The sequence below is a fragment of the Panthera pardus genome, unplaced genomic scaffold (assembly GCF_024362965.1).
Source record: "Panthera pardus isolate Hobbes unplaced genomic scaffold, ASM2436296v1 HiC_scaffold_15, whole genome shotgun sequence".
Lineage (NCBI taxonomy): Eukaryota > Metazoa > Chordata > Mammalia > Carnivora > Felidae > Panthera > Panthera pardus.
Genome location: NW_026526710.1, coordinates 51,093,850 through 51,105,087, shown reverse-complemented (window position 1 = coordinate 51,105,087; position 11,238 = coordinate 51,093,850). Strand labels below are relative to the sequence as shown.

The window sequence follows — 11,238 nt, the reverse complement described above, 5'->3', positions numbered from 1 at the left end:
TAATTGCAGTCTATGGAAATGAGGGAGAAGGTGAAAGGTAGGAAACTAAGCATCTTGCCTAAATTGCACATCTTTTAAAATTCGTGTATCTGTGCAATACCCATTTAAGGTAAACATTACTCCCCTGGATAGCCTCTATACCAAAATATATAAGAGGGCCCTGAGCACAATTTATTTACTCTTTTTCTGGGAAGGCTGGAGAAGAAAATCTATATTGGTGCCTCCTCTTTCATAAACACAGAATGTTGAAGCTTTAACCATAGATCATCTACTCCAGTTCCTTTAAAAAGAAAATAGAAAAATATATATATATTTTAATGTTTATTTTTTGAAGGAGGGAGACAGATTGTGAGCGAGGGTGGGGGGACAGAGAGGCACAGAATGTGAAGTAGGCTCCAGGCTCTGAGCTGTCAGCACAGAGCCTGATACAGGGCTTGAACTCACAAACCGTGAGATCATGACCTGAGCCAAAGTCAGACACTTAACCAACTGAGCCACCCAGGCACCCCTACCCCAGCTCCTTTAAACCGAGGGTCAAGTTGTGAGGTGACTTGCCCATGGCTGCAGAATTCAAGAAGCACTAACGTGAACAAGAGGCTCCACTTCAAGGTTACTGCTTTTCTCAACTACAGATAACCTTCATACAAATAACTTGTATTTGAACAGAGATTTATAATTTACAGATGGCTTTTTTTTGGTACACTAGTGTGAGATGGGTGTGTCTGCCACTGTCACTTAATGAGGACATCATGTGGGAGTTAACAAGTTAACCTCCCAGGACTTGGGAGGGACACAGATGCTACAGAAAGCATGTACTTTTCTTGGCATTTCTTGACTACCCTGGGCTTTCATTCCTTTTAACCTTTTTTTTTCTCTAAGTTTAAAAGTATTTATTGTAGAAGAGTTTGGAAGACAGAGAAAATCACAAAAAATTAAATCATCTGTAATTTTATCACCAGCTAGCCGGTAGAGCAGTCTGAGATTATTTCCAGTATTTTTAATGCATAAATATATTTTTACATGGAGTCATAGTGTACATATTTTTACCGAAGATACGCTGCCATTTCTTTTGACATCGATCAACATTTTAACAGCTTTTAGGACTTTGTATACATTCATGATGTTTTCTGAAGCATACATTTACAGGTAGAATTTTAAAGTCACAAGGCAATGCTTAAGGCTTCTGGTATTGATTGCCAGAGACAGTATCTAGTCACATCTCACCAGCAGCACTGAACTCCCAGGTTCCCTGAATTCTCATTTGATGAGGGGGAAAAAAGTGCCATCTCAACTCTTGCTTTAATACACATCTTGCAAGGCTGACCATTTGTCATCCGTTGGCATTTGTTCTTTTGTGATTTGCTTACTTAAGTACAATCTTTTCTACTGGGACTTTTTCATGGGGAGATACTACAGGTAAGTGGCTCCAGAGAAAGGTTCTGGATTCCTATTGCCTGGGTTCAAAGTCTGACCTCACCACTTTTTAGCGATAGGATACTGACTAACCCATGATCTTAAGCCTTCACTTCCTCATCTGCAAGGTATGAGCTGTTGGAGAAAGATACATACATACAAAGCCCTCAGCAAAGTACCTATTATGTTTCTTACTGATAAATGTTAAGAACTCTTTATAAACAATCTCTCCCTTTTGTAATATGTTTTATCAATTCCTACTTAATAATTATCCTACCCTTTTCAGTTTGAGTCCTCATCTTGAGAGGAAACCTAAGAGTTGAATATGAATAGCTCTTACCATGTTACTTTGTTATCCTATCCCTTTGTCTTCACATTCTCTCTCCAAGCATGGGCATTTAGTCCACCTGCCATTCTTCCTGGTTATTACCTGCTCATCTACATATGCCCCAACAGGAGTGCTGTCTGCTTATCCTTGTGAAAATTATTTTCTTATGCACAGGATTCCAGATTCCCACAGATTTCTGTTTTTGGTAACGTGTGTTAGACCTCTTACCTGTTAGGTATTCTGACCACGACTTTCTGTTGCTCACTAACTTAGACACCTTTCTGCGTTGCACTGAGAAGCACCACTCAAGGGATACGTTTCCTGATGGGTTGTCAGAGGTGGTCTCTGGATGGACCATGACTGTTTACTTCCCTTTACCATTGTCCTTAACAAAATTCACAAGACTGAAATACTGCTGATATAAGACAAAACTGAACATGCGTGAGGTGCCTGTGAGGGGTCAGTCACTCGGCGACTGACAACATTTTTTAGCACCTGAGCCAAGGGAGTACGCTAGAAATGTGGGGGTGTAGCCCCAGAAACAAACGTGGTAGCCATAGCAGCTTCTGACCCAGAGCCTTGGGAGTTAGCAGGACGCAGACAGCAGCTCTGACAGTCTTAAGAACCAGGAGACCTCTGTTTAGGAAAGGGAAGATTCAGGACTCCCAACAGATGCTTAACCTCTTAACCACTAGGCTAGGCTCTTTCTGACCCCACCCACCCCCAAGGTCTAGCTTAACCTACAGGCCAGGAAACTATAGTTATTAACCCTTTCCCCCAGCTCACACAAGCCCAAGACAGCTCCCTCTACCCTGTGGTCCAAGAACTCCAGGTTTTGTCCAGTAACAGAAGCTTCTCCACTGGCTCCTGTTTTACTACCAGCACTGCTCACCAGGTTCTGGCTACATCCATGCTTAGCAGACATGACTCCACCCCAAAAGGAACTCAACAGGAATGCTCCACACAAAACAGCCTTTTCATTTCTCAGATATGCCAGACATTCATCCTGACCTTCGTCTATTGTTCCCTCTACTGGGCATATTGTTCCCTGGCCTGCCTGCCTACTTTCCTGGCTAACTTCTACTCATCCTTCATCGTTTTTCTCAGAAACTCTCCCTGATCCAAGGTTGAGTCAGGTACTCCTAATGTCCCACAGCAGTGATTATACCGTATCACTGCCTGTCTTCCTTGTCCATTAAACTGTACAGACTATCTTCTTTCCCACTGTATTCCTAGTGCCTGGCACAAAGCAGGCCCTCAAAAAATAGCTGTTGGATACATTAGTTTGGATTCTTTCACTACCTCATTTCTGGGCTGTCACAAGCTCAGTAAGTCACTGATGAACTATTTCCCCATCTGTCTTGCTGCCCTGTCATTGTTCTTAATTGGTAAGTTTTTTGTATTCCTGAGACAAAACGTCCCTCATATTGTCCACACCATATCCCAAACCTGGTATGTGGACAATCAGGTGCAGTGACACAGCCTGGGTTGCTGTACCCTCTTTGTGACATTCTCATGGAAAATGAGGTTTCAATGTTATATTCCCATTTTTCTTATCTCCTGAGTATTCCTAATAGTAAGAGAAAAGCTGGAAGCAGTGATTCTTCCATCTGCTGTTCTGATTAGTCACAGGAAAAGCTTTCAAAGGACAATTTGCAGTAGCATTGAGAAGTGCTGCTTTAAGTCAGAATGACTCAAGATCTGGTAGTTTACCAGTCTGGAGTCTTGTTCCAAAGTAAACCCTTTCAACTAACAAAGATATAAATCTGACCAAAATATTTACAACATTCCTTGTATTCACAAGTTACTTTACAGTGTGGACTCTCTGGTGGCGCATGAGGACTGATCTGTGCCTGAAAGCCTTCCCACATTCATTACATATATAAGCTTCATCCCCAGAATGGATTCTCTGATGCTGAACAAGGGCTGAGCTCCTTTTGAAAGTTTTGCCACATTCATTACACTGATAAGGTTCCTCTCCACTATGAATTCTCTGATGTCTGATGAGGTTTGAGCTCAGACTGAAAGCTTTTCCACACTCATTACATTCATAGGGTTTCTCCCCACTATGTATTCTCTGATGGGTTATCAGTTCTGAACTCTGCCTGAAAGCTTTTCCACATTCATTACATTCATAAGGTCTCTCTCCTGTATGAATTCGCTGGTGTCTAATAAGCTTTGAGCTTTGGCTAAAGGTTTTCCCACACTCATTACACTCATAGGGTTTCTCGCCAGTGTGAATTCTTTGATGTATAATGAGATATGAACTTTGACTGAATGCTTTGCCACATTCGTTACATTTACAAGCTTTCTCACCAGTATGAATTTTGCGATGTCTAATGAGGGCTGAGCTCTGATTGAAGGCTTTCCCACATTCACTACATTCATATGCCTTCTCACCGCTGTGAATTCTCTGGTGAATAATAAGATATGACCTCAAACTAAAAGCCTTTCCACACTGGTTACATTTATAGGGCTTTTCTCCAGTATGGATTCTCTGATGTTGTGTTAGAGAGGAATGCTGCTTGAAGCTGTGCCCACATACATCACATCTATAAGGTCTCTCTTCTGTAGGAACTTTCTGATAAGTTATAGAGTTTGTACTTAGAATCAAGCTGCTTTGAGGCTCATGATGGTCTCTCTTTCCCAGAGATTTGTGTGTGAAGATTACTTGACTAAAGCTGTCCCCTTGGGAAGGGGATCTTCTTAACTTCTCCCCTGTAGCATTTCCTTGTTGCCACTCTAAATTGCTTTCAGGTTCACTAATTCCTCCAGATGAAGGTTCTTGGGGAAGTCCTTGTGACTTTTCTCCTGAAATGTCCTTCTTTGTTGCTGTTTCACTGTTCTCACAATCTGAAATGATAATAGCAAAAAACAGACTGTTTTATTTCTCCATTCTCAATACCTACTTTCCATGTGAGAGGAAATACAGGCTTCTCCTTACAAAAGAGGTCACTGTCCACATATATCTTTCTTTAACGGGCCATACTAGGGTCCCTCCCTCCTCCTTTCGAGTAACTAACGCCTATATCTACACTTTGAAGTTTATTCTTTCCTACTTCCTCTGAAACTTCAATTGATCAATTACCTACTATTCCTTTCCTATTATTTTCAACCTCTCTATCTGCTGACTCCCATTCATCACCATTTAAACAAGCCCAAATTTCTCATCTTTTTCTTTAAATTATTTTTTTAACGTTTTTTATTTATTTTTGAGACAGAGAGACAGAGCATGAACGGGGGAGGGGCAGAGAGAGAGGGAGACACAGAATCAGAAGCAGGCTCCAGGCTCTGAGCCATCAGCCCAGAGCCTGACGCGGGGCTCGAACTCACAGACTGCGAGATCGTGACCTGAGCTGAAGTCGGACGCTTAACCGACTGAGCCACCCAGGCACCCCTCTCATCTTTTTCAAATCAAGCTCCTTGCCTACACATCTCCTTCATGCAACCTCACTTCCATTCGGTGTAAAGCTGATGGGCTTTTTATTTAAAGAGACAGAGACAGCGAGAGAGGGAGCACTTGCACACACATGCGCATGAGCAGGGGAGAGGCAGTGGGAGAGGGAGAGAGAGAATCCCAGGCAGCCTCCACGTTCAGAGCAGAGCCCCACGCAGGGCTCAATCTCATGAACTGCAAGATCATGACCTGAGCTGAAATCAAGAGTTGGATGCCCAGCCAACTGAGCCACCCAGGTGCCCACAGAGTAAAGCTTCTTGAAAGAGTTAGCCTTACTCATCTCTGTTCTGCAATCTGGTTTCTGCCACACCTGTGCACCCCCTCCCCACCATGCTACTCTCATCAAGGTCACCAACATCATAGATGCGTAATCCAGTAAATACTTTCTGGATCTTATTTAGTTGGCTTCCCTGTAGCACTGACACTGGGACCACACCTTCCTCTAGAGACGTTTCTCTTCCGGTTATGTTAGCCTGATTTCTGGGGGCTGTTCCTTAGATTCAAGGTCATCAAACACAAGGTCCTTCAGATGCTGTTCTGGGTTCTCATGTGTCCTCGCTCTACAAACTGTCTACCACCCAGGTTTCAATCACTACTTATGTTATAAGCTAATGTCTCCCCAGGGCCCCAGTTCTATCCCAGTTCTCCCTATTAAACTCTAGACTATCATATCCAGTGTTAACTGGGATATTACTTGTGAATATCTCACAAGCCCCCAAATGGCTAAACACATCATCAGGTATATTTTTTTCCCTTATATTTTCCCATTTACATGAATAGCACCATCATTAACCAAGCTGTTCAAGACTAAAACCTGAGTATCATCCTCAACTCCTTTCCCACATTCTCCACTTTTAACCATGACCAGCTACTGCAATGCAACTTAAAATGCTGGTCAAGAGACAGCTTTGATTGTCCCCATTTCTCACTGTAATACATCTTAATTTATTCACTGTGGCCATTTAGATTACAACAGTTTCTAACAGGACTCCACTCTCGCCTTCCTCTAATCCATTCTCCACTTTGCAGCTAGATTCTAAAGCACAAATCCAATCAACTACTCCCTTGTCCAAAACCTTTCAACTGTGCTCCACTGCACTTCTTCAAACTACTTAAGATGTCCCACAAGTTTTCACAACCTGGGTCTCCTTTTTCTCTCTGGTTATGTCTCACCATTTCTCCCCTATGAATTCTCTCAAGTTAAATTGAATCACCTGCAATTCCCAGAATGGGTTGTATTTTCCCACCTTCAGGACTTTGTGGCCTTTGCTTGTGTGATATTATAATATAGGAAATATATATTTGGTCTTCATCCTCAGCTCCTGGCACAGAGCTTTAAAAACCCTTGCAACTTCTTTCCTAAGTGGTAGAGGTGAGAAGAGTGTCTTTTGTTACCCATAATAAGCCCCTATCAACCAGTACCTCAGTTTATGCTAGTGAGGTAACTCCTGGAGGGTAGGGGCTGGCTACCAAAGGAACCAACTATATGATTAGAAGGTTGGAACTTTCAGCTCTGCCTCCTGACCTCCAGGGAGAGGGGCTGGACATTCAGTTAACCAATGGCCAATGATCTAATCAACCATGCCTATGTAATGAAACTTCTATGAAAACCTTAAACAAAGCGGTTCAGAGAGCTTCCAGGATGATGAACGCATCCAAGTGCCATGACAGTGGTGAACCTCTAACTCCCCAGGGACAGAAGCTCCTGTGCTCAGGACCCTTCTGGATCTTGCCTAAAGTACCTCTTCATACGCCTGTTCACCTGTGTCCTTTATAATAAACTGGTAATGGTAAGCAAGGTGTTTCCCTGAGTTCTGTGAGCTATTACGGCAAATTATGAAACCTGAGGAGGTGGTCATGTGATGTCTGAATTGCAGCCAAATCGGAAAGAAGGGTGGGTAACCTGGGGATTCATTACAAGCCGAGGTGGCGGCGGGGAGGAAGGGAGGCAGCCTTGTGGGACTGAAACTTTAACCTGTGGGGTCGGCCCTAATTCTGGTGTGTCAGAATTAGTGTTGCTTAATGTGAAGGAAAACCCCCACACGTCCAGTGTCAGAAGTGTGTGAGTAGAAAAAGTTTTTCCCTTTAGGATGGGAAAAACTCCCACCCTATTTACCTAGTTTTCTCCTTACTCATTGTTCAAATCTTAGCTCAGATGTCTCCTCCTCTGAGAAGTACTCCTTGAACCTCTAAGGTTGGGTTAGGTGTGTTCGTATGTGCCCCCACAGTACCTAAAGCCCACTTTTATTCTAGAATTTACTATACTATATTGCAATTGCCTTTTCACTTGTCCACCCCATCTAGATGTAAAAGTTCCTTGAGGCAGAGACCCAGTGCCTACCACAGTAGCAGACATGTATTAGCACCCTATTAAGTTATATAACCAAGGAGTAAATGAATAAATGCCAGGGAAACTGACACAAGAAGGACTGACTGCACTTCCTGAGGGTTAGTAAATACAAAGCTGCTGAAGTGAATACCTCTGGTCCAGAGTAATAAAGGGGAGGCTCACATGTGGCATGTTTGTAAAATCCAATTACTTCTGTATCCTCAAAACCAGACGCCTGATAATAGTTCCCAGGTGAGTTTCTATTTTCTTACCACTTTTGGGGGAAAGGCAAGGTTCCCAGGGTTTCAGCTGTGTCTTTAAAGGTTGATGTGGGATGTCTGTTAACTCTTGGGATGTTCCAAGACATGTCAGATCCTTCCATGGCACTGCTGGTCCCTGAAATCAGTTAAAACATGGTTAATTTTGTGAGAAACTCCCTAGGGAAAATGCTTAGTAAAAATCTGAAAGAGGTCAATGACATCCCCAGGGATGAGCAACAGGGGAAAAAAAAGACCTATTTAAGGACAGGGATAGGTATGGGCACAGTAGTCACTTCAAGGTATGGTTCAGTAGAGACAAATGTTCATCCCACTGCCATGAGGATGCTACATGCATCAGTCTGTAAATTTCTCTTCTCACAACATACCACATCTCCCTGTTCCCACCTGCTGCCCTGGATCATCAAATTCCCTCTCCAAATCTTCCAATAGGGTCACAGCTTCCTCGCCGCTGGTTGGGCTATGTTGCTGAACCCAGATCTGCAGCTCCTCAGGCAGGATGCTCAGGAACTGCTCCAGCACCAGCAGTTCCAGGATCTGCTCCTTCGTGTGCAACTCTGGCATGAGCCACTGATAGCAAAGCTCCTGGAGTCTGCCCAGAGCTTCCCGGGGTCCAGGTGTCTCCTGGTAGCAAAACTTCCTGAATTGCTGGCGAAACAATTCTTGGCAGGATCGGGTACTCGCACTCTGCTTAAACTTCTGACCCCAGGAAAAGCTTTCTTCTACTTTCACTAGTATTAGTTCTTGTTCCTGAGGATTCTGAGGTACCAGGGTTGAAACTGCTCTGGATTCCACAGCCATTTTGGCTTGAACAGCTTAGCCAAAAGCTCACCACAACTGAGTACTGTACTTCACAGTTTCTTTGAGTAATTTCTTCTTGCCTGAAAGATACAAAAGCACTGTTAACTTAGCAGCGAAAAAAAAAAAAAAAACAACTCTAAGATTTATAATAAATATCAGTCATGAAAGGGAAGAAGTTTGAGACTATAACTAAATAAACAATCAAGTAACAAACTAAAAGTCACTCATCCCATTTGTCTTCCATAGTGGAATTTCTACCACTAATGCCCTAAGAAATTATTTTAGAAGCAAAAGAATGCAATATTAACATGAATCACATACTGAGAAATTTCCTTTTCAATTTTCTTTCAATCCTGATGGATAGTATAGGAAAAAAAAAATCTGTCTTTGTAAAACTTGCATAATTCCCTTTTTAATGAAGTATAAGCCTCAGACTTCCAAGGGTAACTGTATCTAGCTAGGATTTAATAATAGTGGTTTTTAAAATTTTATTTTTAGTTACCCTCTAGCTATGGCAAATAATATTTTCATTTGCAGTAGTAACAACATTTAAAAAAATCATATTGAACAGAAGCTGATTTAAATAAAAACACTTTTTGGTAACTGACATTTGATCAAATTTGGTTTTCAATGCATTTCTTCAACAAACACAGAGGCACTTACCATGGGCTCTGTCGTGAGCCAGGCTTAAGAATACAAAGGTTTTCGCTTGTGAGTAAATTAATCTACAGAGGAATTAACCAAGAAATGTTTGTTAAAACGTTTACTGTGTGTTCAAAAAGATATCAATTGTCACGGAGTCACAAAATCAGCAAAAACGTCAATCTCCGTTCTAAAACTTAGAATATACGGGAGAAAACATTTAGAGAAAAATACGGGAACAGATAATTATGTATTAAATTTTGTGACAGAGGTCACACATGACCTGATTCTAGGGATGAGTGAATATCCATAGGAGGGTATGCCCTTGAAACAGCAGGACAAATCAATTACAATTTGATCCTAACAGTACCAGTAACTTTAGAGATTATAAGTATTTAGGTTAACATTTAGGTTTATTAAGCCAGCCCAGCCGCATTAGCCTGTATATGTTTGTATCCCGGTTAAACTTCAGCATTGGCGAAGTCACGGGGTGGGGGAGTAACTGCCCTCTCTGCTGGAAAGCAAGGGCCTAAGGTGGCCTCCTCTGGTCCCCAGGACGCTCAGAAACGCCGCCCGGACAAGGGGTCGCGACCCGGGGACGCACAGGCCGGGGAGCAGGGCTCGTTCACCTTGCGCCCGCCGCCCGGGCGGCGGGCCCACCCCATCCCCGCCCTCCCTCCGCTCGGGGCCCGAGTCCCTCACCACGAAGCCCAGCAGCGGCCAGGGAGCAAGCCGCCGACTCCAAGCGGCCAGCCACAAAGACCGGAAGTGCGCGCCCGAGGCCTTCCGCTCGCGCAACCTCGGGAGCCTCCGTGCACCCCGCCCCGTGCTCACAGGCAGCCAATCAGCGCCGTGGATCCTTCGTTCCCATCGCCTTCCCTCCGGCCGGGAGCCCCGCGTAGCGTCGAGGCCCGGGTGTGAATGAGTCGGCGGGCGGGCGTCTTTCTGAGAGGTTGCCATACGAGGGGGGGCGCTGCTTCCAGCCTTGGCTGCCTCCTACCCTGACCTCTCACCGCCACCACTCCCTATCATCTCCCCTGCAGTTTTCCAGAAAAGTGTTAGGATTTTTCTGTAATTCCAGTGCGTTTCCAGTATCTCTGACAAAAATAAACACGTGGATGAACAAGCCAGACAAAAAGTAACCATTTCTATTGCCCTTCCGTATGCATATCATTTTTGCCTTACAGCAGCTCTGTGCCGTGGCTTTATTATGCCCACTGTACAGCTATAGACAGTGCCCAAAGTCAAGCGGCGCGTGAACACAGACGCCCGAGTCCCCGTTGTTCAAGAAGACTGGCGTCCCAGACTCCGCGACTGTAACGGAGGGTTTTCCCATTTTTTCACTGGAACCCACCAGGCATTAAGACTTAGTGTTTAAATTTTTCTTGGCCATTTAGTAGATGAAAAATGATGCTTCATGTTGTTTTAACTTCAGTTTCATTTAGATTAGTGAATTTGGGATTAAGGTATTTCCCTCGTGTTTATTGACCATTTATGGTTCTTCAAGGAAATGGCTTTTCCCATTTTTTAAATTGAGGTGTTACTATTTTTCTTTAAACTTGCAAGAATTTGTTTTACTTGCTAATGATATCAGCTCTCAGTTTTTACAAATATTTTCCTTGTATTTATTTTTTGAATTTTGGCACAAGGTGATGCATAGTTCGAAATATCTTTTGCGAGCTAACACAATTAGGACGCACATATTTGGGGAAAAATAATTAGCTTTTAGTTCTTAATCATTGTGAACCAACTGGTAATTTTATCAATTAAGAGAACAAATATTACCATATGTTTCAGTTATCTGTTCCTGCATAGATAAAACAGCAGGTGTTTTATTGCTCACAGTTCTGTGGTCAGGAATTCAGGGAGGGCTTAGCAGAGATGGCTAGCTCATGCTTTACGGGGTGGCAGCCTGCATGGCTTGATGGAGACCAGAGAGTCCAGGAAGACTTCACTCACATTGCTGTGACCTTGGTGCTGGAGTTACTTG

The 11,238-nt window shown here is 43.3% G+C and overlaps 1 protein-coding gene across 2 annotated transcripts; it reads right to left on the bottom strand.

The window, feature by feature from the left end:
• Positions 1-932: 932 nt before the first annotated feature.
• ZNF397 (zinc finger protein 397) lies at positions 933-10,014 on the bottom strand. 2 transcript variants are annotated; one of them, XM_053902577.1, is made up of 4 exons: positions 9,951-10,014; positions 8,193-8,686; positions 7,800-7,923; positions 933-4,594 (listed from the first exon to the last, which is right to left on the bottom strand). In XM_053902577.1, the coding sequence occupies exons 2-4, from the start codon at positions 8,604-8,606 to the stop codon at positions 3,546-3,548; spliced, it is 1,587 nt and encodes a 528-aa protein (XP_053758552.1). In that variant the 5' UTR covers positions 8,607-8,686; positions 9,951-10,014; the 3' UTR covers positions 933-3,545. The 2 variants fall into 2 exon arrangements, with proteins under 2 accessions (XP_053758552.1, XP_053758553.1); XM_053902578.1 differs by lacking the exon at positions 9,951-10,014 and adding an exon at positions 9,270-9,326.
• Positions 10,015-11,238: the final 1,224 nt, after the last annotated feature.

What these genes read in the sequence shown, in the direction of transcription:
- ZNF397 (XM_053902577.1), bottom strand. Translation starts at nt 8,606, where the DNA reads ATGGCTGTGGAATCCAGAGCAGTTTCAACCCTGGTACCTCAGAATCCT. An exon ending in TTGATGATCCAGGGCAGCAG is followed by an intron (nt 7,924 to 8,192) that starts GTGGGAACAGGG and finishes AACTGATTTCAG; the next exon opens with GGACCAGCAGTGCCATGGAA. An exon ending in TTGCCTTTCCCCCAAAAGTG is followed by an intron (nt 4,595 to 7,799) that starts GTAAGAAAATAG and finishes TTATCATTTCAG; the next exon opens with ATTGTGAGAACAGTGAAACA.